At 48.8% G+C, this 25,643-nt stretch overlaps 1 protein-coding gene across 7 annotated transcripts in view; it reads left to right on the top strand.

Annotated features, from left to right (window-relative positions):
• Positions 1-18,466, top strand: part of NAV2 (neuron navigator 2) — a 425,616-nt gene extending 407,150 nt beyond the window's left edge. For all 7 annotated transcript variants that reach the window (XM_061406213.1, XM_061406214.1, XM_061406212.1 and 4 more), the window contains 6 exons: positions 2,075-2,229; positions 2,387-2,458; positions 4,786-4,982; positions 5,898-6,016; positions 12,383-12,586; positions 15,189-18,466. In XM_061406213.1, coding sequence (XP_061262197.1) covers positions 2,075-2,229; positions 2,387-2,458; positions 4,786-4,982; positions 5,898-6,016; positions 12,383-12,586; positions 15,189-15,314 — 873 coding nt within the window. In that variant the 3' untranslated portion in view covers positions 15,315-18,466. The remainder of the gene's footprint in view (positions 1-2,074; positions 2,230-2,386; positions 2,459-4,785; positions 4,983-5,897; positions 6,017-12,382; positions 12,587-15,188) is intronic.
• The last annotated feature ends 7,177 nt before the right edge of the window (positions 18,467-25,643 follow it).

The raw sequence follows: 25,643 nt of genomic DNA, 5'->3' as shown, positions 1-25,643 counted from the left end.
AAGAAGTTCCACGTGTAAGTTGATGTATTGGGTTGGCCAAAAAACTCATTCAGGTTTTCTGTGTGAGTTTACGGGTTTTCCGTACATTTTGGGTTTTACGGAAAAACCTGAATGAATTTTTTGCCCAACCCAATAGTTTATTTCTTACTTCCCTGCTATGAGTTGGGCATGATGCTCAAAGCTGGTAGTTCTTTAACCCAGATGCTTCCATTTCACTTTACCAAGAATTCATCACATGCCTACTAGATTCTCCTGTTTTCCCAAAATGAAACCTTCTTTTGTGGAGCAACAATAACAATACGAACAACAGCTGTCATTTACAGATGGCTTGCCCCTGAAAGGGGTCTCCCCACAGCAGGACCTTCAAGGAAGTAGTTGTCATGATCCCATTTTACAGAGGAGGAAACTGAGGCTTGAGGCCGATGGCCACGTACCTAAGGCTACTCATATGGTACTGAGCAGTGGACTGGGGCTCAAGTCGATGTCTTAAACCCCAAAGTCAACAAATAGGCTTGGTTCTGCCTCTCAGGGAGCAGTGGAAATGCTTGGACAGTCTGCCTTGGTCCCAGCTTAGGGTTGTGAGGTATCTTCTCAACCCTGTTCATTATCCGTGCAGTGGCTATTTCTGGGTGTTTCACTCTGACTGCCTCTGTGCAAAGGGGCTGGGGGATCAAAGGTGAATCAGAAGCAACTCTTCCACCTTAAGAATCAGTTGGCATCCTTGAAGATGCAATGCCCAGACGTTCTGTTTCAGTGGGTTGTGTGGGGCTGGGACTCCATGCCATTCTCAAGTTCCCAAAGTGACGTGGATACAAGGGCAGGGCTAAGAGAAGTGGTCAGAGCCCCCTGAACCAAGACCCTCTGAGAATAAGCTCAGGGAAGGCACCCTCTCCTGGAACCAGCGAGAGAGGATCCCAGGCACATGGCTGGGGCTGTCAGGCCAGGCTTGATTTCAGCATCCACTGTCTCCCCTCAGCCAGTCCCCAGCTGTACCCGGTAAGCCTGAATAAGGGAGGGAGGGCTCCTAGCCTCAGGAGCCCTGTCCTTGTCAGGCGCCTGAGGCCGAGGACCCATGATGGGGAGAAGCTAAAAGAAGGGGAAATAGCTAGTAACTTTAAAAACTGGGCTTCTTCTTTGCTAAAAGCCGCATTTTGACTTAAAAGGGAGGCCCAGCCCTGCACCCACCCTCTGTGCTGTCTCAGGCGGGTCACTTGACTGAGGGATGCCTCAGCTTCCCATCTGTAGCACGGAGATGGTCACAGCACCCACCCCCAGGAGCTTGTATGTGTGAGGCCCCAAGCCATGCCTGGCGCTGGGTCACGCCCGTTGTCACTGTGACACTAACACCATCAGATAGTGATTCTGGCTTCAGTGGCTGGTCCTTAGCTGTCTGTTTCAGCCTTTCCCCATTGCACGTTCTTCTTTTTCTTCCTTTTCGGACTTACCTCTCACTCCAGCCGAGCTGGGCTGTGTTCTACTCCCAGCTCCAGACACTGCCCTGCCCATTCTTCACAGTGAAGACCAAAGCATATCCTTTCACTCAGACCTTTCAAGACCCCCTGTGCACGGAGATGGTCTCCCTGCACCTGTTCATTGTCTGTCTGCCCCAACACTAATCAGCAGGTCATGGCGGAGAGGCATCCTTTGCTGTGTTGATTCGTCAAGGGCTTATACGCGGCTCTCAGGTGGTGCCGTGGATGCACAAAGATGTATAAGGCACCTGCCCTCAAGGAGCTTCCTGGGAGGCTGGCATAGTAAGAAATATCGAGAAAAGGGGCAGCACTTCCAGAGAGTGATAGATCGTGTACAGAACCATGCCTGGGCACCCTCACAGTGCTCTTGCCGGGTTTCCTGTTGCCTGGAGAATTCCAGAAGGCAGAGCTGAGACTTCCCCGGTCTGCATTCTTCTGCACCCAGACTGAGGCCTTGAAGTGCCTCGGGGATCAGCACGTGATCCCCGAGTGGCCTCAGGAAACACCCCTCTGCCTGTACCGGCCCAGGTGATGCCCCGAGCACGAGCATCTTCCTGGGGCGTTCACGAGCTCCTTCCCCCCTACTCCCCTGGGTTCCACAGGAATTGCGCCAGTATCTGTCCAACCTCGCCGACCAGTGTGCCAGCGAGAACAACGCCATGGACATGCCTCTCGTCATCATCCTGGACAATCTGCATCACGTCAGCTCCCTGGGCGAGATCTTCAACGGGCTGCTCAACTGCAAGGACCACAAATGGTGAGGGCGGCTCCGGACGTCGCGGCCCCGGGAGAGCAGCGCATGCGCGTGGCGTGGGGCGGGGCTTGTGGGAGGGGCTGACACCAGCCGGTAGCCATGTGCTTAGGTGCACGGGGACCCTCTTCTCCATTTCCTTCATCCTTCATTTCCTCCACAGCCCATACATAATTGGCACGATGAATCAGGCTACCTCTTCTACTCCCAACTTGCAGCTTCATCACAACTTCAGGTAAGGTGTCTCTTTTCAAGTACCTGTTACATGCCTGAAACTATGCTCATTTTTCCCAGCTTAGTTCACTTGACTCTCACAAAAGCCTCAAGTCATTAAATTTATCCTTCTAAGTTTACAAATGGGGAGATTAGTTGACTTGTTGAGGAGGTCATACAGCCAGTCAGTGGCAGAACCCGGGTCTCTTGTATGCTATATCCTGGGGTAGCGGTTGGTACCTGGGAGACAGCTCTACTCAGGGGCTGTAGGCAAGTGGACTGCATGTCACCAGTGGCTCATCTCTCTGTCCCAAGTGACACAGAGCGGTGAGAGCTCCTTAGAGTGTCTCCACTGGGCGGGGTCTCTGGCCTTCAAGCTCCAGCTGCTGGGAACCTTTTGCCCCAGCCGCGTCCTGCGCTGCCCCACTGCTGCAGGGTGGGAGGTCTGTTATGCTCAGCTGTGGCTGCTTGCCTTTGCCACTGCAAAATGCCCTTTGCTCTGGCACCTAGCTGGCTCCGTATACTCCTCTCCTGCCTGGACCCTTAGATAAGGTTGAACAGCTGTCACCCGGGATGAGACCCCTCCTCCGGATCATTTTCATGGCCACTCTGCTGGCATCTCTGTTGAAAGTAGACCTGAACTGTAATTATCTGAGAAATACCAACTCCTTTGGGTCACTGGGATCATGGCTTATCTCTGCATCCAGGACGTCCTGGTCTTGTCCATTCTCTTGAATGTCCCTCAAGATCATTCTCTTCCCCCCTGCCCCTCCTCCTTCCCCCGTCACTGCCACGCATCTCCCAGAATCCTGTTTTAGTCATTTTCCAACAAGTATGCCTACCTGGACCTTGGGCCACCTGCAGGCCATCCCCTATATCAGTGACAGCTAGAGTGAGCATTCTAGAATTCTAACCTGACCCTAAACCCTAATGCGAGAAGTCCTCGAATGGCTCCCCAGAACAAAATCCAAGCCCCTTTGGGTTGGCGGGTCAAGTCTAAACTCTGGTTACACTGCAACTCTGGCAGTCTAACGAGACGCCCCATGCTGTTGTTCACACCCCTGCTGATGCTGCAGCCTGCACTCCACCCACCGCCCGCCCCACCCCCACCCCAACGCCTGCTCTTCCTTCTGTTTCTGCCTTGTCTCATGGAGCTGCTCCATCCGCCCCCTCTGGTCTCAGCTCAGACATCCCCTCCTCTGAGGAGCCTTCCCTGACTCCCCAGGTTTCGTCAGGTCTCATTTCTTTTATCTCCCTCCTCCGCTAGACTGTGAGCTCCTGAGGAACAGGAACTCTTGTCTCTGTCATTGCTTACAGCCCCACAGCCCAGCACAAGGCCTGGCACAGCACAGGAGGCAGTTAGCTAAGTGGTCAGAGCTCAGCCTCTGGAGTTGGACTGTTTTGGTTCTAATCTTAGCTCTTCCTCTAAGATTGTTGACTAGCTGTTTGATCTTGAACAAGTGAGATTTTCCATCTGTGCCTTGGAATTTCTATCTGTAAAATGGATAGTGGTCATATCTGTAGTGTGGGGTTGCTGTGAGGAATTGTGAGTTACTATACATACAGTCGGAGAAGGCAATGGCAACCCACTCCAGTACTCCTGCCTGGAAAATCCCATGGATGGAGGAGCCTGGTAGGCTGCACTCCATGGGGTTGCTAAGAGTTGGGCATGACAGAGCGACTTTACTTTCACTTTTCACTTTCATGCATTGGAGAAAGAAATGGCAACCCACTCCAGTGTTCTTGCTTGGAGAATCCCAGGGACAGGGGAACCTGGTGGGCTGCCGTCTATGGGGTCGCACAGAGTCGGACACGACCGAAGTGACTTAGCAGCAGCATACATACAGTGGGGACTTCCCTGGTGGTTCAGTGCTTAAGATTTTGCACTTTCAATGCAGGGGACATGGGTTCAATCCTTGCTCAGGGAACTAAGATCCCACATGCCTCAGAGAGGGTGAGAGGTATGAAGAGAGTAACATGGAAACTTAACATTACCATATGTAACTGGAGAGCCAGTGGGAATTTGCTGTACGACTCAGGGAACTCAAACCAGAGCTGTGTGACAGCCTAAAGGGGTGGGATGGGGAGGGATATGGGAGGGAGGTTCAGGAGGGAGGGGGACATGGCTATATACCTAGGGCTGATCCATGTTGATAATTGGCAGAAAACAACAAAGTTCTGTAAGGCAGTTATCCTTCAATTAAAAAATAAACTAAATAAAAATGTATCTGTGCAGTGTTCAGAGGAGTCCAATTTCAGTATTAGCATATTCACCTTCCAGCTCTAATGAGCTTTGATTCATGAAGTTGACCCCGGGCTTTGCCGTGGAAAATTTGTGACTCCTTCCAGGTGGGTGCTTTGTGCCAACCACACGGAGCCCGTGAAGGGTTTCCTGGGCCGGTTCCTGCGGCGGAAGCTCATGGAGACGGAGATCAGTGGGCGGATGCGGAACGTGGAGCTAGTGAAAATCATCGACTGGATTCCCAAGGTCTGGCATCACCTCAACCGCTTCCTGGAGGCGCACAGCTCCTCGGACGTCACCATAGGTAGGGGCAGGGCAGGCGGGCACGCTGGGGCCAGAACTGCCGCTCCTGGAGCCCTGGCCTCCTCGGATGGCTGGCCCTGGGCCCTGGCAGCTGGACGCTGCACCGGCCACACAGATGGAGAAGGGGACATAGGATGGCCACAGCCTAGACAGACCCCAAACTTTCAGTCACCCACATCCTGGGACTGTGTCTCTACCCTTCTCTCTCGCCCAACTCTCTGCACTGATGAGAGGCAGAGAGAAGTGTCCAGCTCTAGGCTGGTATAAACTTTTAGGCTAGGTGCGGGGCCCCCAGCCTGGGGCTCCCCCAGATGGAAGCCACCCTGTAGGATTGGCTTTGCTTTATGAATAATGTTATTAACATTCCTGAAGCTTAGGCTTCAGAGAAAAGAAAAAAAAAGAAAATCACTGGTCATCCCACCATCCTGACATAATCATTGTAATTTGAGCTTATTTTTTCTGTCCGTGTCCATACATGTTTTATGTACTCTCAATCATAGTGTACATATAATGCATTCTTTTTGTTTTCCATTTCACATTGTCTCATGAGTATTCTTTGTTGCTCTCCAAAATAATTAGATGAAATAATTATTTTGTGATATAGTCAGATGTGGGTATGCCATCACTTCCTTAATCATTCCTATTTTCATGGACGTCTGCCGTGCTTCCATTTTCAAAGGTTAGACAATACCACAGAGACCGTATTTCTCCAGAAAGTCTCCCCTTCCCTTGGGGTGATTCCCACCAGGCGCGAGATCCCAGGGTAGGGTTAGAGAGCCCAAGGGCCCACCACGTGGCAGCTGGTATTTCTGCTGTCACTTAGAAAATGCAGGGTCCCTCCTGTGAGGGGTGCTTGGGCTGGCTTCTCCTGCTCCCCACCCATTTCAATTGGACGGCTTTTCCCTGTGGTCCCCAGGCCCCCGGCTCTTCCTGTCGTGTCCCATCGACGTGGATGGTTCCAGGGTGTGGTTCACTGACCTGTGGAACTACTCAATCATCCCCTACCTCCTGGAAGCCGTCAGAGAAGGACTCCAGGTGAGAGCACCCTGCCTGTTGACCTCCTCAGCTCCAGGGATGGTTCTCGTGACCAGCACTCCTGTCTTTATCTCCCCCCAACCAAAAACTGACTGATGTGAGGTGGCAGCTCCTCACCTGTGAGGCCATCCTCTAGCCCAGTGTAGGACGCACTGGGCTGCAAATCCTGGCTCTGCCATTGTTAGCTGTGTGACCCTAAGCAAGACATCCAGCCTCTCTGTGCCACGGTGCCCTCATCCACGGAAGAGAGAACGATCACACCCCACCACAAGAGTGTTGCCAGGGTTCAGTGACATCATGGCCAGCAAGTGCTCAGCGTCATGAGTGCACAAGAAAGGAAATATGTCGCATTTCACAGTTTGCTTAAGTAGTCTTATGTCTGCTATTTGGTTCAGGCTCAGCATTTATAATGAGGCTTGGGCAGAGGTTTTTTTATTTTAATCTCCAGTTTTAAGAGATTTTCAAGAAAAAATTATGACTTAGAGTGAATAAGTGACTTGCCCCAAGGTCAGGAAGTGAAACTTTAAGAATCTAGGATTTGGCATTCTCTGCCCGACACCAGGACCCCTCAGAGATAGATGACTCTGGTGCCCATGTGACTGTCCATCCCTCCTGCCCAGTTGCAGCTGGAAAGCCCAGACCCTGCACTTCTCACTCAGCCTAGGGGTTAATGCTAGGGGCTTAGGGGTAAATCGGAGTTTGCAGTAGTTTTATTGTTGAGTCTGGAGGTAGCCTGAGAAGGTTGTCAGCTTTCAGGACCACTCTGAGGAATTAGCAGGTGTCAAACACAGTTGAATAGTCTAGAAACCAGCTTAGCAGCTGGGTTTCTAAGGGCTGTGTTTGCTTGGTACTGGGCAGTGGGAGACACATGCTGCTGTTAAAGGACCCGTTTCAGGGGATGGTGCTGTGTGCACACCCACGTGTACGTGTGATGGTACACACAGGACTTGCACACCTGCGTGCATATGGGTGATGGCACACTTTAGTGGGGTTTGTCATTTGCGTATATTCAGCTGAGCCTGTCATTGTATCCCTGTAATGTGTAACAGAACTGATGGTCTCCAGAGACCCTCAGGACAACCAGAGCTCAAAAAAGAAGATGGTGTGCCTCTGGTCATGGGTATTTCATTGGCCTGGAGCATGTAGGCTACAGATTTAAGCCACAAGTGATTGTGAAGGCAGAGGGTAGCAAGAAATGAGGCAGTCCCTTAACCAGTCCCAAATCAGTTTGTTTGAAGATCATTAATCAATGGCAGCATTTTATATTTTTTAAAAATTGTAATTGACATATGATATATTCATTTCAAATATACAATACAGTGATTTGATATTTTTATGCATTATGAAATTACACCATGGTAAATCTCATTACCATCTGTCACTATGCAGAGTTATTACCATATTATTGACTAGACTTATTTACTTCACAACTAAAAGTTTGTATTCCCTTCAGCTATTTCTCCCATTGATGGCAGCATTTCTATTTTGCTGAAGGTGGATTTTATGAGGGAAAAAAAGAGTAAGACCTCAGATCTCTGCAGTGGAATCTCTCTAGGTAGACAAATTCACTGGCCTGGGTTAAGTAACCATCATGTATTCTTTACTCAAATGGATTTGTTAGGACCACAAACCCAAATGGCCACCCTGTCACTCCTGTTTTTTGGGGCCAGTGGAAGTATTCCCTGCCCCTGCTAGAATCTTGAAGTCTTTTTCATTCCAGAAGCCTCTCTCTGTTCCCATCAGGGGCTTCCAGGGACTATAGTAGGCAGGCACCTCTAGGAAACTCACACTGCTGGAAAGAAGCGGAAGGAACTGCAGCAGAGGGAGAAGCAGGTCCCTTCTATTTCTGCCTCACCACCTACTTCTCCCCTTTGCTTCTTTACCTAAATATATCCTCTGTGTGCTTGGAAAAACTCATGGGAGCTGTTGAGTAAAGGTTTCCTGCCGAAAGAGGCGCTAACGGGGAGGCGGAAACTCGGTCTGTGCTCCAGCCATGAGCTGTAAGGTAGAGGCCCCTCGTTGGTCCTCACCAAGGCTGGATGGTGCTAACGCCTTGCTGCTTGGACCTCAGCTTCAAAGAAGGCCTGTGGGCACAGCTATAAAAGCACAGTGAGATCTTCCCTGCCTATCCTGGAGAGGTTGCTGATGAGTTGGTTATAAGGGCAGTAGTTTTCTTTCCTACAAAGATCAAAGAGTCTGCAGGTGAAAGGGCTTTGGGGTGTCTGTGAAAGAGCCCATTTAGGACAAGGGACAGAAACGCACCACCTCAGGAGACCCACCCATTCTCTGTGAGGCAAGAGAAGTCATCCGCTCCTTATGCTCTTGAGGTCGTTTGAAAGACAGTCTTGCAATAACATGGACACAACAGGGAGGCAGCCAGAGTTAGCCTTATACCACGTTGCTCAAAAACGAGCCCTCCTGCTCCAAACCTGTGACTTCGTGCCGTTCTTTAGTCCCGGAGACCCCATAGAATCTGCAGATTCGTGAGGAACTTTGGGATGTTCTTTGTGTCTCTAGTTTTGAAGGAAAGTTTGCTGAGATTTATTGAGTGGCTGTTGCCTGCCAGACACTGTGCCAGGGGCCCAACAGACATGATCCCATTTAGTTCTCACAGCCCAGTGTGCACCTCATAGACAGGAAACCAATGGCAACCCACTCCAGTATTCTTGCTTGGAGAATCCCAGGGACGGCAGAGCCTGGTGGGCTGCCATCTGTGGGGTCGCACAGAGTCGGACACGACTGACACGACTTAGCAGCAGCAGCAGTTCACTTGCTGGGGTGTGGATGAGCCACCGTCGTAGCCTGTAGCTAACTTCTCAGTTACTTCCAAGATTTTCCAGGCTGTCCTAAGGCCCCTGCTCTATACCTTAGATGCTTCAGGTGGCTCAGGGAACCCAAGTATTCTGTTTCATAGCATGAAGTTATACGTAAGATTTCATTTGACAAAAAGATTCTATTTAAAAAAAAATTCAAAACTCCTCACTCTGCTTGTTACCTGGAGTCCCGTGCTTACTGTGTGCTGGGCACTGGTGGGCCATTTACTCCTTCCTGACCCTGCGAGGTGAGTGATGTGGCCATGAGGTGAGTGCACTGTGGTTCAAAGCAGGCAAGCCCTTGGCCAAGGTCATATGCTGAGAAGGGGTGAAGCCCCCAGATTAGGCTTAGGCAGGACTACCCATGGTGGTAGACAACACAGAGACCCCGCTGCAATCAGGTCTCACCATGGGCTTGCAGTCAGCCCCTCAGTGGGCACTGCCTTGCCTAGAGGAGATGTGGCATTGCCCCCTAGTGGATACCAGATATCATTGCAGGTTTTGACTCCTAAGTCTTTTTCCCAATAAAATTTGTGTGTGAGCGTGCACACACATGTGGGCATGCGTTCACAATTGCTTGGAGGTTCTTGCACAATCTGTACCTTGATGCCCTCGTGTGTGATAAACATGTGCATCCAGAAAGTCATAAATCAGAGTCAGTGGCTGAGGTTTCAGTTTCTAATGTCAAGGATCTCTATTCCTGATCCAGTGGTCATGCCAAGCTTCTCCCTGCTTTGGGGAAAGTGAATGTCCTCTATGTCTGTCTGTGTGTACAGCTGTCTGCTATTTCCCAGAGCTGCCTCAGGGCTCTGCCTTGGGACCAAGGAGCTTTGTGATAGATCCTTTGCTTGCCACGGTACTTACCCAGCCATTCATCACTTGGACTTGAACATGTCTAGCAGCAAGTGGGGAGACTTGTGAAAATATTCCTTGTTCTTGCAAATGATGTTAGATGCTCCTAGAGTGCTTTTGTCTTATGACTCAGCCCCCAGCCCTGTTCCTCTCTAGAGCTGTCGATGTAAACACTTGCCAAAGTATCTAAAGCCTGCAGAGTCATTCAAAAGACTTCTGCTGGAAGAGGGGAGAGCAGGGATCATTGATCAGATGACCCAACCTACTCTGAGACCCTGGATAGAACTCCCTCCTCTAAACCTGAGATTTCCCAACTGTAACCTGAAAAGTGTGGGCCAGGATTTTTTTCAGCCTGGCTGTGCAGAACTACAGAGCTCCTCAAACTACCGAGTAATACGGTCTGGGGAGCAGAGCAAAAATTTAAAAGCCATGGGGCCAGACTCTCTATGAACTTGCTGAGCTTGGATTCTAGACTCTGTTATTCTGCAGCTCTGACCGTCTCCTCTTCATCTTGGAGGATGGAGACAGAAGCAGGAACTGTCAGAAACGACCTTTGGTTCAGCCTCCCACACGTGAAATCTGGCATGGGAAAGTCAGCTGAGCTCTATAGGGAAAGACCTTGGAGGGAGAAGCTAAAAGTTGCAGAAATATTTCTAATCTGCCAAGACTTCTTCAGTTCTAAAAATCCCCAAGTGCTTGTGTTTCCCTTCCTCCCTGACCCGCACATGTGCACACTTGCACCTTCACGTGATCCCCTGCTGCACAGACTGTGAATCGCCTTTCGAATGCCAGACTGAATTCTCCGGCCTCGGAGTCACCACTGCCCCGGGTTAAGGAAGATTTCACAGTAGACAGGGCTGGAGGGCGCTAGACGGGAGGGGCCCTGGTGTCTGAGGGCCATGAGCTCATAGGAGGCTGTGTCTCTGGAGTGGAGTCAGAGGCAGCTGTGGATGAAAGGAGGTAGGGGGGGCCTGTCTGCAGTGTGGGCAGGGCAGGCACTTCCCGGAGAGATCAGAGGTGGCTTAGCAGTGGTGAGATGGCCAGAGGGACAGCAGGTCCAGCCCAGGTGACGTGTCCTCGTCGGGCGGATACCTGGCCTGCATCTCCTGGCGCCGGTTTTGGCCGAGCCACGTGACTCTTGATACCGTTGAGCGGTTCAGAGTGGAGTTCATCAGGAGGGGTAGAGAAAGGAAAGGCTCAGACAAGGATGCTGGGGTCCTAGCTCTGAATCCAACTCTGCTCTGAAACCTTTTACAACTGGCTCTTCTCTTTAAGTCCCAAGTTTTCCAACCAGTAGATGAAGGGGCTGGGATAGGTGACCCCAGTTCCTTCTAGCTGAGTTAGCCTGTGACCTGGGAAAGACGTGGTTCTAGCTGTCAAATCTCAGCTCTGCTGTACTCTCAGCCCTCTCTTCCCACACTCCCCCCTGCCTCAACTGTAAGAGTCCTGGAAGGACAGACAGACAGGCTGCGGTCCACACGTAACTCCACTCCCGAGCCCCCTGCACACCTGGTGGTCCAGAGGGCTTTGGTTCTTTGTGCCCCTACAGAGGGGTGCCCTTCCAGAGCCACAGAGGGGGCACTGTCCTGGGTGGGCACATCTCATCCTGGCTATGAGCACAACTTTGCCATGCCTGCTCAGGCTCCAGTGGTTCACACGCCTGGACAGACTTGGATTCCAGTTCTGCCTCCTCTCCTTCTGGAGCCCGCTTGGGTAGTGATACTTTCTCTCGGAGTCACATGGTGGTAAAACAAGATATTTGTCAAGTGTTTCTCACAATCCCTGGCGTGCAGTGAGCTGTAAGGTGTGGTGGAGGGGGTGGCCTTGAAGAGGAAAGCTACAGAGAGGGCCTCTCTGTATGATGTGCCGAGCTGAGCCTTGGAAAGTGGTGCAGCCTAGGTTTTTGTTGTTTAAAAGAATGTCTATGTTGCTTGTAATTGCCAGGAGAAGTCACTGAAGTCCCTGTATTATTAGATATTTCTGACTTAAGAAAAGGAGCTTGGAGGCATGGCACTGGTCTTACACAATTTTGTGCTAATTTCTTCTTTAAGAGGAAATCGGTTGTCTTGAACAATTCTGAGAAATACATGAGGGAGGAGAAATGGTTGCAAACCCAGGACCCACATGGAGCCCCTTTAACAATTTCCTGTTCTGAAAGTGACCAGTACCTCTGCAGAGGGCCCCTGAAAGTCAGACTCCCTTCAGGAAATGGAGTCTTATTAAGCCAGGGCCATTGTGGTTTCCACCTGTGGTCCTGATGCCCAGCACCCCCATCTGTGTGCCATGGTGGGGGGGCCTCCTCAATGGGACGAGAGCATCTCTTTCAAGCTCCGCATTCAGTGACATCACGTTGATAAGTGACTGGCCACAGTGAGAGTATACCATGGAAACTGGCAAACGCTTCAAATCAGATTTTCAAGCTGGATCACAAGGCTCAGCATTTAGGGTGACACGGTGAGCCAGTGGCAGAGGTGAGGTGACCTAGGTCAGGCTCCTCCAGCGTTCTTACTCCTGGGTCACACCACCTTTGGTATCAGCACCTTGGATGATTTCCTTAGGATAGAATTCTGCAAGTGAAATTACTCCATTAAGGTAAACATAATGATGCTGGGTTTGGAGAGTTTTTCAGAAAGCTGCAAAACCAGGACTGCAGAGGGGTCTCGGCCCACCTCCTGACTGCTCTTTCTTTGTCTGTTCCCAGCTGTATGGAAGGCGGGCCCCCTGGGAGGATCCCGCCAAGTGGGTGATGGACACCTATCCTTGGGCAGCCAGCCCACAGCAGCACGAGTGGCCCCCTCTCCTGCAGCTCCGGCCCGAGGATGTTGGCTTCGACGGCTACTCCATGCCTCGGGAGGGGTCAACCAGCAAGCAGATGCCCCCCAGTGACGCTGAAGGAGACCCGCTGGTGAGTTCCCTGCTTCCAGAGCAGCTTGGCGTTCACTGAGCACTCACTGTGTACTGGGTGTGATACAGGGCGTGCTGGAAATTTGGAGATGACCGAGCCCCGGTCTTGCTTAGGAAGGTTAGACCCATCCCAAGCTTGGGACATTTTGGCCAATATTTTCTTCCTTGTATTTAGTTTTTCACTAATGCCTTTGACCCCCGTGAAAGTTTGCAGGTAAAAGGTTATGAATTTGGTTTTTCCCCCTAAACGTCCCTACACCACTCTCTGCCCTCTGCTTTGAGTTCACCTTTACGATGTCTGGTCCTGTGCCGTTAGACCCTCCCACTAGTGACTGAGCAGAGCAGAGCATGCTAAGGGCAGAAGTTCGAACCAGAGTGTCAGAGCTCAGGCAGAGGGAGGTCTGAGGACAGGAGGGGCTCGTGGAGCAAAGGCCAAGGGGCCCTGAGTGTGGGTCCCCAGGCCAGTGACACGAGTTAAGTCCTTAACGCTGCCTGAGCATCTTTACTCCACAGATGCTAAAGCAATAAAGGCCCTTTAAGAAGAACCTGGGCCAGAGGCTGTAACCCTACAATTCTAGTACTCTCTGCCAATGTAAGACCCATGCGTAGGCATACTGTGAAATTAGAGCTGCATCCGAAGTCCTATAAAAGAAGGTGGAAGCACATACACCAGAACCTTGCATGGTTAAGCGAGTGGTCATGCTATAAATTCAGCCCTGAGCTCTCTTAGCAGCTTGCTGCTGCTGCTGCTGCTAATTCGCTTCAGTCGTGTCCGACTCTGTGTGACCCCATAGACAGCAGCCCACCAGGCTCCCCCATCCCTGGGATTCTCCAGGCAAGAACACTGGAATGGGTTGCCATTTCCTTCTCCAGGAGGTCTTTCCAGTCCAGGGATCAAACCCACATCTGCTGCAAGTATCCTGCATTGTAGGCAGATTCTTTACCGCTGAGCCACAGGGGAACCATTATTAAAAGCGAAAGTCCTAGAACTCTTTCTGTGGATTCAAGCCGATACACTCTAAGTTACATAAAAACAGAATTTGGGACATCTAGAGGATAGAATGGTCAGCTCATCCCTGGACTGTCTTTTCTTAACCAGAAATATTTGTGTCGCTAAACACAGAAAGCATTTAGGTAAGACCCAGGGTTCTTAGAATAGTTACACAGAATTCTCCTGGCAACCTCTGGCCCCCAGAGGTCATCTGTGCCGGCCTGGCCACCCCTGCACATCAAGTCAGCTACTTGGTGCTTCCCCCAAGTCCTGTTCTCTCTGCCCAGGGCCACAGATCTTGGCTTTAATAGCCTTCTTGTTTACTGACCTCTTGCCCTCCTGAGACCAAGGACTCCAGGAGGACAGGACTGTGTTGTTTTCACTCCAGACCATATACTGCGGGTACACAGGGGATGTTTGATGAGTGAATGAATAATCCTGGCTGTGAAGGATTTTCCTTCACGTTTCTGCTCCACCCCATCGCGCTTGTGGCCATGCGGATGGACACCAGCCTGTGGTGCTTCTGTGACTGGCTCACCCAGGCGTACTCTGCTAGGCATCCTGAGGGGCGGCTGGCCAGTGGGGCAGCCAGATTTCATGCCTGGCTGCAGCAAATCTGAAGATAGCTCAGAGACGCTATCTTCCTAATTTTGCTAGATCCAATATAAAAGATATACACACACAATTTATAGTTGTAAATAAGAGTCGCTTTTGGTTCCCCATCTCCATGTCAACACAGATGACCCACAGACTGTGAATCAGGGAAGATACAAGAACATTGCCTTTGAACTCTTAGGACAGGTGATGATGGTGGTGATAGCAGATGTATCACATTTATTGAGTAGTTACTATGTGCCGGGCCCTATGCTAAGGGTTTAGCACACATCCTATCGTTTGTTCCTTCCTTCAGCCCGATGGGATGGGCACTGCTATTCTCTCCAGGCTATAGATAAGGAACTGATGGATGAGATATATTAAATAATTCCCCAAAGGTTTCTGAGTCGGAATCCAGGCCTCCGTGGGCTCCGAGGCTCCACCTGTAGCTGGTGCTGTCCCCCCTCCCCATGGAAGCCTTGGTGGGAGCTGAAGCCACAGGTGACTCTAGGGAGCCCTCTGGACAGAGCTGGGGGTGCAGACGGGCTGGATGCTTACTGAAGGGGAGCCATGGGCCTCGAGGTCAGTGGTGCCGCTGTTTGCGTTCCAGAAGCTGGGGCACTTGGCTGGCATCTCACCCAGGCTGAGGGCTACACTGGGGTGAGGTGCTCTTCCCAAGGGTGAAAATATAGAGGGCTTTGGGTTTTCTGACCTCTGTGTCTGGTCATCCACAGCATAAGGTAATAGAGTAGGTATAATTATTCACACATGACCAGTGAAGAAACTGAGGTGTAGAGGTTAAGTCATGTGCCCCAGTCGTTCAGCTCAGGGTGGTGGAGCCGAGATTTGGACCCTGGAAGCCTGGCTCAAGAGTCCATGGAGCCTGGCTCCACCATCTCTACGGTGGGCCACAGCGCCAAGGTGAGTCTGGAGGACGGGGCGTGAGCTTCGGAGAGGCCGGAGGTGGGCGGCTCTGCGCAGACCAGGAGCCCGCTTATGCCCCTCGCTCTTTCCCCAGATGAACATGCTCATGAGGCTGCAGGAGGCCGCCAACTACTCCAGCCCCCAGAGCTACGACAGCGACTCCAACAGCACCAGCCACCAGGACGACATCCTGGACTCGTCCCTGGAGTCTACTCTGTGACGGGGGCCGGGACCCGGAGCCCGCCCTCCTCCCTGTCCAAGCTCCCCCATCCTCCTCGCCCTGCACCGGCCTCCCCCATGCCCCCCGAAGACGCCCTCCTGAGCCAGCCCCCGGCCGCCTCGTGAGCACTGCGGGGAGCCCCACGCCCCTCCTTGCCCTCCAGCCTTGACCTGGGTGCAGACGCCCCGGGCTGGCTGCCTCGGGCCCGAGTCCTTCACAGCGAAAACGGCCCTATCTTCCGTTTTCATTACGGTTCTGCCTTGTTGCCGTGACCTCGGAAAGGTACTTCTCGGGAAAGGACCGTCACCGTTGAAACGAGAGGGTGGAAAACAGCGACAACAACAAACCCTCCTGAAGCTCTGAGACCAAGCAGCCTCCTTGCCCTGAGCCGTCCGGAGGTGGAAGCAGAGTTAGAAACGGAGACAGCAGCCCGGGTCCCCCCTCCCCCCCACCCCCAACCCCGCCGATGCCATTCCACCCTGCCGACGCCCTTCCACCCCGCCGGCCCCAGAGAGACCCGGTGCCCGCCGGGGTCCTTGCTCTGGACGCCCTCAGCAAACCGCAGAGCCACATCACAGGGCGACCTTAGTAAAAGCAAATCGTGCTTTCTCTTCTGTTTGTTTTCGAAATGGTGCTCTCCTTACCCGAGAGGTATTCCGCCTGTCCCAGCTCACCCCCACCTCTCAGATCTGTCAGCCTCCGGTTCATCCTCCAGCGAGAGTGCACGGCCGAGTGGACGCGGCTGTAAAGGCCAAGCTGCATGTGTCCGAGTCCTTCTCCCATGGAAACGCGTCCGGTCTTGTTCCTGCTAACACTGTGTACAGTCAGAACTGGTCTACCTTGGCGAACCCATCACCTCCTTTGAAAATGAGGTCGACTTCTTCCTTTCTGACTCTTGATTTTGAAGGTTTTTTTTTTTCCCCTCTCCTCCCCCTCGTGGTCAGAATCCATCCTTTGGTGAACGTGAGAACCGCAGGAGTTAGCTTTTGGTTTGGTCCTGCTGAGTTTTGGTTTTCAGTTGTCCATCTTCACGGTTCTACACACTCGCCGCCTCCTGCTGGGGCTGCGGTCGCTGTGCCCTTGAAGGTGGGGCCAGGACCCCATCCTCAGCGCGTGGGTGAGCGGGACCTTGCCTTTCCTTCTCGTCCCTGAGGCCACAGGACGCATGTCGACACCTCCAGCGTGCCAGCCCCCAGCCTCAGGGCCGGGGTGGGAGGTCACCTCGCAAAACACTTGCACTTTCCCCAGTACCAACGGGACATCACACAAGTCAACAGGGGGGGGTGGCCGCCCCCTTCCAGAAGCCGCAGCCTCCGGTGATGAGTCTTGCCTGACCTCTTCGGTGCTGACCTTCCCAAAGCGATGCCTTACTGGTTTTGTATTCACCGTGATCATTGTTGAGTGTTGTGCCTGCCTGGGGTCTGTTTTTCTGTTTTCCACATCAGAGCAAACAGGGCTAACAAGTCATGTACTCACTAGGAGAACTCAGTTAATGTGACTTTTCTCATCTGAAAGACTCTTTCGTGTGGATGCGCGACTATGGAAAATGCAAAAGGAGAAAAAAAAATCAATTTGTTTTTTAGGTTCTTATCAGCTAACACCCTGACTAGACAGCAGTCTGTCTTGTGCAGGAAAAGGCAAAAGTTCCCGCAGTGTTACATGGCATTGCCGAGTCATGCTCTGCTGGTACATGTCTTCAACGTGCTGATATTTTCTCTACAGAGTGTGGTCAGTCTTTGAGTCATTTGTTTCTGTTTTATTTTTATCAGACCCCCAGGGGGGGTTTCTCTATTAATGATCAGGGTTTTTAACTCCATTTTTTTTTTTCACATTTCTGTTTCCAAACGTCCCTCTCCCAAACATTTTATTTTCTTCCCACAAGAGCTTGACCTGAAACCACTCACATGACATTGGATGACACCATTTACTTCCTCTTTAAAATGAAAAGTGAACTGTGTCCCACTAACAGGTGAATGGCAAACCTCTCGACGTGCTCTTTTCTTTAATCTTAATTTAAAAAAGTCTTAGCAGACTGGGTTCTGCTAAGCCTTCCTGAGTCATCTGGGTGTGTGAGTGTGTCTTACTGTTTTGTTTTTCATAAAATGTTCAAAGCATGTATTTTAGCCTGTGACCTCGGGGCCACCACCCTGAGCCTTCTGTGTAAACCTGAAGAACAGTCCTCCTCAGTCTTGTCTCCCGGCGATGACCTTATACGCTCATACTGTGAATTTGGGAGGAGGCACAATGAACTACTCCTCCTCATGGGCAGTTTTCCCAGTCACCTGGTGAGTAGACACCTGCCAATATCCTTTGAAACGTTTCTTTTGATGACTCCCTCTTCACTCTTTATTTCTTGCCCAACCCCACAGACTTCCCTCCCACCGGGGCTGGGCCCAGCGCCGAGACCTCTGTCCCTGGTGCTGCCTGGCAACCGCATGGTGGTGTCCAGGAGCGTAGCCTTGCACCATTCACAGCTCGGTGTCTTTCCTAACGTTTGGGAAGCAGGGTTGTCTGATATGCACATTTCTTACTTTAGTCCTGCTTTCCTTTTGTGTCGCTCACCTTTGACAAAGTGACTTTGTGCTCATTTAGGGCTCTGTCCGAAATGCTTCCATTTTTGCCTTTTTCTACAGTTAGGCTAATTTTGAAAATGTCTGAAATTCTATGCAACATTTGTGTTGAGTTACCGATGGAAGCCAAAAGTTTTCTTCCCAAACTGCCGAGAATTTTACAGGCCATAAATGAGATGGGAATTCCTTTTAATTTAAGGAGGTGGGTGGGACAGGGGTGGGACACGGAACGAGACTTACCTAGATCTTTGTTGTAATCTTGGGGACATTTTTTTATTTTATTGTTGATGCTTAAACTTCAAAATTCTGTGTATTCAGATTTGATCGTGGCGAATCTACTTCAAAAGAAAAAAAAATAATCCAACTTTGTGGATATGAAATGAAAGGTTTGCTGTTTTGATCTAGTTGTTTCCAGTGGAGCAGTTTATGAAATATGTTCTATAAGATGTACATTTTTTCATTGTAACATAGAAATTGTAAATAATTGATTAAAGTGCTGCATTTTGATGAATTTTTTCTAGCCATTTTTAAAGAGAAAACTAGGAATTGAGTATTTTGTGTACGGTATGTTTCCTTCCTCCCTCCCTCCCTCCCTCCCTATTTAATTTTCATTGATCATGAGGTTTTTGGATTTGCCAATGATCTGCCGGAGATCATGCCCCACGTCATAGAGAATAAAGCTGATGATTGTACCAGTCTTAAATTATTCATGATTCAATAAAATTGATGCTTATTTATTCAGATGAGTGGTTTGACTTTTCTGTGCTGGATAACGTCCTCATCAGAGTTCAGTTTCATGCCAGGGAGAAGTCATCCTTCTTTGGATGCAGCAAACACAGGAAGAGCTCCCCAAATCTGCAAACCCGTCTTTGCCGCTGTGTCATCAACGTCGTGCCTCTTCTCAATTTCTCACCTCGGTTATTTCTTGCATGGAGCTCATTAGCAATGCAGGACTTCGGGTTCCTCGCAAGCATTGAGTCACTGAGGACCTTGTGGAAACGCAGATCCTGATTCAGCAGGTCCAGGGTGGGGCCTGTGATTCTTAGTTTCTAATAAGCTCCTGGGTGATGCTCACACTTGGGTCCTACACTACACTTTGAGGCAAGCCCTACCAGTATCCAGCTGCCCCACCCTCCCCCCAGTGGACCCCTTGGCACAGGAAAGATTTCTTTTTAATAGTTTTATTCACGTATTATCTTTGGCTGTTCTGGGCCTTTGTTGCTGCATGGACTCTCCTCGTTGTGTATTGAGTACCTGCAGATGGCCAGGTGCTTTTCCTGAATGCTCCAGTATAATCTGCAGAATGACCCAGAGGAGGTAAATATTCTTACTCCCGTTTTATAAGTGAAGGAAAAAAAGATAAATGGCTCAGAGAAAACAACTTGCCAAGGGTCCTGTAAGCTAAGAAGTGAGAGAGTTGGAGTCTCAGCCCTGTATTCCAACCCCAAAATCCTGCTTCTCACCTTAGGGGCCATTCCACACTGCAGGTGATACCCATCGCAGAGCACAGGCAATGGGAGATGTTATCACATCTAGGCCTTCACTTTTACCAGCAACAACAAGAATTGTAAAGGCTTGACTTGAAGTGAGGCATGTGGGGTCATTGGGAAATGGATCCTACCCAGTGGACTCAACTGCTGGTGACGTGAAATGTCCAACTCACTGTAACCCGCAGCAGTGGCCCAACCGGGGGGGGGGGGGGGCGGAATAAAGAATCTACATGTTCAGAGTACGCAGTTTGTAATAGCTGTCAAAATGAAGGGGAGCTGGTACGATGGTGTGTCAACCAGATATCCTGAATTTCCAAGGTTTTCTATGTCAGATATTCTACCCATATATAAAATGGGATATTATTCAGCCACAAAAAAGGAATGAAATTGCACCACTTGTAGAGATGTGGATAAACCTGTCATACAGAGTGAGGTAAGTCAGAGGAAAAAAATATCATATAATATCACTTAACATGTGGAATCTAGAGGAAAATAGTAAGGATGAACTTACTTGAAAAGCAAAAATAGAGACACATGTTGAGAGCAAACTTATGGATACCGAGGGGAAGAAGGGAGGGTGGGATGAATTGGAAGATTGGGACTGACATATACACACTGCTATTTATAAAGTACTATAGATGACTAATGAGAACCTGCTGTAAAGCTCAGGGAACTCTACCCAGTGCTCTGTTGGCCTAAATGAGAAGGAAGTCTAAAAAAGAAGGGATTTGGTATATGTATAACTGGTTCACTTTGCTGTGCAGCAGAAACTAACATATGACATTGTAAAGCAACTGTACTCCAATTAAAAATGTAAAGAAAAATTGTACCCCCTGGCTACACAACATACTCTGATGTTATCCAGGAAATATAATGAGCATGTTTAAAAGCTGCAGTGAGTTAGATGACTTTGTCACATGGGTGGGACGGGAGCTAGGCCTTTAAGTACTTACCCTGTGTGCCAGACCCTGCACTGAGATGTCACTTCCTCCCGTGTAATCACAGCATCTCTAAGAGGTGGAAGGTGGATGGCTATCTCATTTCCAGGGAGAAAACTGAGGCTGAGTGATAATTAATTTACTCTACAAAAGAACTGGAACCCTGTTTATCTGATTCTAAAACCCATGCTTTTTCTGCCACACGATGCTGCAGTCACTTTAGGTTGGACTTTGTGGGGAAAATTATACATCCTTCTGCGTGAGTTATCTATAGCTGTGTAACAAATTACCCCCATATTTAGCAGCTTAAAACAACGAACGTCTCTCAGTTTGTATGGATCAGCTTGGTGGGGCTGGGAAACTCAGAGTTCCTCACAAGGCTGTGTTTGACATATCTCAAATATTTATAAGAAATATTTAAAGCAAAAACTATAGAAAGCATTATATTTAATGGTAAAATGCTGACTGTGTTCCCTTTCAGATTAGGAGACAGATAAAGATGACTCCTTTCACCAGGTAACATCATAGAAACCCCATCAGTGCAGAGAAGCAAGAGAAGTAAGTCCTGAAGATTGGAAAGCAAGAACCTGGACTGTTTTTCTTCATAGAGAGCATTCAGTACTTAGGTCACCCAAAAGAATTCACAGATAAATGATTAGAAATAATAAGTTGAAAAAAATTGCTGGATACAAAGTCAGTGTAAATTTATTTAATATCTATATGCACCTGAATTTAAAATTAAAAAACTTTAAAATCCAATTTAAGAGCATCAAAAATAGCAATGACCTAGGACAAAAGAGTCTGAAATGCAGTACTTAGGTCTAATCTCAAAAACAACAGAATGACCTCAGCTTGTTTCCAAGGCAAACCATTCAGTATCACAGTAATCCAACTCTGTGCCCCAACCACTAATGCTGAAGAAGCTGAGAGAGATGACTCTACACATGGACATCACCAGATGGGCAATAGTGAAATCAGATTGACTATACTCTTTGCAGTCAAAGATGGAAAAGCTCTAAACAGCAAAAACAAGACTGGGAACTGATTGTGCTTCAGATCATGAACTCCTTATTGCAAAATTCAGACTTAAATTGAAGAAAGTAGGGGAAACCACTAGGCCATTCAGGAATGACCCAAATCAAATCCCTTATGATTATACAGTGGAAGTGACAAATAGATTCAAGGGATTAGATCTGATAGAGTGCCTGAAGGCAATGGCACCCCACTCCAGTACTCTTGCCTGGAAAATCCCATGGATGGAGGAGCCTGGTGGGCTGTAGTCCATGGGGTTGCTAGAGTCGGACACAACTGAGCGACTTCACTTTCACTTCTCACTTTCACGCATTGGAGAAGGAAATGGCAACCCACTCCAGTGTTCTTGCCTAGAGAATCCCAGGGACGGGGAAGCCTAGTGGGCTACCGTCTATGGGGTCGCATAGAGTCAGACACGACTGAAGCGACTTAGCAGCAGCAGCAGAGTGCCTGAAAAACTACAGACAAAGTTCGTGACATTGTACAGGAGGCAGTGGTCAAAACCATCCCCAAGAAAAAGAACTTCAAAAAGGCAAAATGATTGTTGAAGGAGGCCTTACAAATAGCTGAGAAAAGAAGAGAAGCAAAAGGCAAAGGAAGAAAGGAAAGATATCTATCTGAACGCAGAGTTCCAAAGAATAGCAAGGAGAGATAAGAAAGCCTTTTTAAGTGAACAATGGAAAGAAATAGAGGGAAACAATAGAATGGGAAAGACTAGAGATCTTTTCAAGAAAATTAGAGATATCAGGGGAACATTTCATGCAAAGATGAGCACAATAAAGGACAGAAACACTATGGACCTAACAGAAGCAGAAGATACTAAGAAGAGGTGGCAAGAATACATGGATGAACTATACAAAAAAGATTGTAACGACCCAGATAACCACAATGCTGTGATCACTCACCTAGAGCCAGACATCCTGGAGTGTGCAGTCAAGTGGGCTTTAGAAAGCATCCCTGGGAACAAAGCTAGTGGAGGTGATGGAATTCCAGCTGAGCTATTTCAAATCCTAAAAGATGATGCTGTGAAAGTGCTGCACTCAATATGCCAGCAAATTTGGAAAACTCAGCAGTGGCCACAGGACTGGAAAAGGTCAGTTTTCATTCCAGTCCCACAGAAGGGCAATGTCAAACAATGTTCAAGCTACTGCACAACTGTGCTCATTTCACATGCTGGCAAGGCCATGCTCAAAATCCTCCAAGATAGGCTTCAACAGTATGTAAACCAAGAACTTCCAGATGTACAAGCTGGATTTAGAAAAGGCAGAGGCAGAGATCAAATCGCCAGCATCCATTAGATCATAGAAAAAGCAAGGGAATTCCAGAAAAACATCTGCTTCATTGACTACACTAAAACTTTTAACTGTGTGGATCACAACAAACTGGAAAATTCTTTAAGAGATGGGAATATCAGACCACCTTACCTACCTCCTGAGAAACCTGTATGCAGGTCAAGAAGCAACAGTTAGAACCAGACATGGAACAATGGCCTGGTTCCAAACTGGGAAAGGAGTATGTCAATGCTGTATATTGTCACCCTGCTTATTTTGTAACTTGTATACAGAGTACATCATGCAAAATGCCATGTTGGATGAAGCACAAGCTGGAATCAAGATTGCCGAGAAATATCAATAACCTCAGATATGCAGATGATACCACCCTTATGGCAGAAAGCAAAGACGAACTAAAGAGCCTCTTGATGAAGGTGAAAGAGGAGAGTGAAAAAGCTGGCTTAAAACTCAACATTCAAAAAATGAAAATCATGACATCCAGTCCCATCACTTCATGGCAAATAGATGGGGGAACAATGGAAACAGTGGCAGACTTTATTTTGGGAGGCTCCAAAATAATTGGGGATGGTGACTACAGCCATGAAATTAAAAGACGCTTGCTCCTTGGAAGAAAAGCTATGACAAACCTACATCATGTATTAAAGAGCAGAGACATTACTTTGCCAACAAAGGTCCATCTAGTCAAAGCTATGGTTTTTCCAATAGTCATGTATGGATGTGAGAGTTGGACCATAAAAAAGGTTGAGCGCTGAAGAATTGATGCTTTGGAACTGTTGTGTTGGAGAAGACTCTTGAGATTCCCTTGAACTGCAAGGAGATCCAACCAGTCCATCCTAAAGGAAATCAGTCCTGAATAATCACTGGAAGGACTGATGCTGAAACTGAAGCTCCAATACTTTGGCCACCTGATTCGAAGAGCTAACTCATTGGAAAAGACCCCGATGCCAGGAAAGATTGAAGGCAGGGGGAGAAGGGGATGACAGAGGATGAGATGGTTGGATGGCATCGCCAACTTGATGGACATGAGTTTGAGTGAGCTCCAGGAGATGGTGAAGGACAGGTGTGCTGCAGCCCACAGGGTCACAAAGAGTCGGACATGACTGAGCGCCTGAGCAACAACAATGCAATGTGTATGGATTAGATGGCTCAATGGTGTGGAGACGTCAGTTCCTCCAGAACCAAAATGGTCTACAGAGCTGATGCAAGCCTGCTCAAAGAATTGACATAATTTTTATGGAATTGACAAGATAGTTTTATAATGTATATTGAAATGCAAAAGATGCACAGCAGGATCCTCTATGACCCACCTCCCAGAATATTGGAAATAAAAGCAAAAATAAACAAATGGGACCTAATTAACCTTAAAAGCTTCTGCACATTAAAGGAAACTATTAGCAAGGTGAAAAGACAGCCTTCAGAATGGGAGAAAATAATAGCAAATGAAGCAACTGACAAACAACTAATCTCAAAAATATACAAGCAACTCCTACAGCTCAACTCCAGAAAAATAAATGACCCAATCAAAAAATGGGCCAAAGAACTAAATAGATATTTCTCCAAAGAAGACATACAGATGGCTAACAAACACATGAAAAGATGCTCAACATCACTCATTATCAGAGAAATGCAAATCAAGACCACTATGAGGTACCATTTCACACCAGTCAGAATGGCTGTGATCCAAAAGTCCACAAATAATAAATGCTGGAGAGGGTGTGGAGAAAAGGGAACCCTCTTACACTGTTGGTGGGAATGCAAACTAGTACAGCCACTATGGAGAACAGTGTGGAGATTCCTTAAAAAACTGGAAATAGAACTGCCTTATGATCCAGCAATCCCACTGCTGGGCATACACACTGAGGAAACCAGAAGGGAATGAAATGCAAAAGATGAAGCATAGTCAATGAGGAAGAAGACCAAGAAGAGAGAGAGTTCTCTACCAGATATCAGGACTTTCAAAGATCATGAAGTCCGTGTGCTATGGTGCAAGAACTCACAGATAATTCAAAAAAACAGAATAGACCTTCCCCAAATAAGCCCAACACACTCTTGCTTTACTGCATGGAATAGTGAATAACGTCTCAGACCAAAGGACCTAGTTTATGGAAACCTCGTTGTAGTTTTGATTTGCATTTCGCTGATAATTAGAGATGTTGCGCATCTTTTCATGTGCCTGAGGGCCATCTGCATGTCTTCTCTGGAGAAGCATCACAAGGCACGCGCTGGAGCAGACACTGTCGATGACTCGATCCACAGCCCTGGCTTCACCTGAGTCCGCAGTGGACAACTGAGGCCGACAGCATCCCACCGCAAGGACCTGCCTCTGAGACCTTTCTCTGGTGCCGCAGAAGCCTGTCCACTCAAGTGCAGAGCAGCCCACAGAGGATTTATGCCCTTGGGGACAACTTGAAACCAGTAAGATACAGTAGTTAGTAGATTAATGGCCAGCTTTCCCATCCCTCTTTGGGATGAGTGGGAGGCATGTTCTACAGCGCTCTGTGAAAAGTGAAAATGTCATCACTCAGTCATGTCTGACTCTGTGACCCCATGGACTGCAGCCCACCAGGTTCCTCGTCCACAGAATTCTCAGGCAAGAATACTGGAGTGGGTTGCCATTCCCTTCTCCAGGGGATCTTCCCAACCCAGGGATAGAACCCAGGTCTCCCTCACTGCAGGCGGATTCTCTACCTTCTGAGCCACTGGGGAAGCACCATAGAGCTCTTTGGAGGCTCCCCAAATGGGATTGATTGATCCAGTTGCCCACAGTGGCAATCAAGGAACGCTTCCCTGGCTTTCTCTCCTATCACCTTGCCGGTGCCCTGAGACACCTGGGGCAGTAGAATGAGTCCACCCTAAACTCTGTGCCTCAGGCGCTTCCTCTGCCTCAAAAGTGCTTCCCTCACAGATTAACAGTCTACACTCAAGTCCTTTCTTGGGATCTGATAAGACAACTAGCATCTGCACTCTGAGTTGTAACTAAGGATTGAATTATGTTCCCTAAAATCAT

This window comes from Bos javanicus, chromosome 29 (assembly GCF_032452875.1).
Source record: "Bos javanicus breed banteng chromosome 29, ARS-OSU_banteng_1.0, whole genome shotgun sequence".
Lineage (NCBI taxonomy): Eukaryota > Metazoa > Chordata > Mammalia > Artiodactyla > Bovidae > Bos > Bos javanicus.
This window is presented reverse-complemented; position numbering and strand designations above follow the sequence as displayed.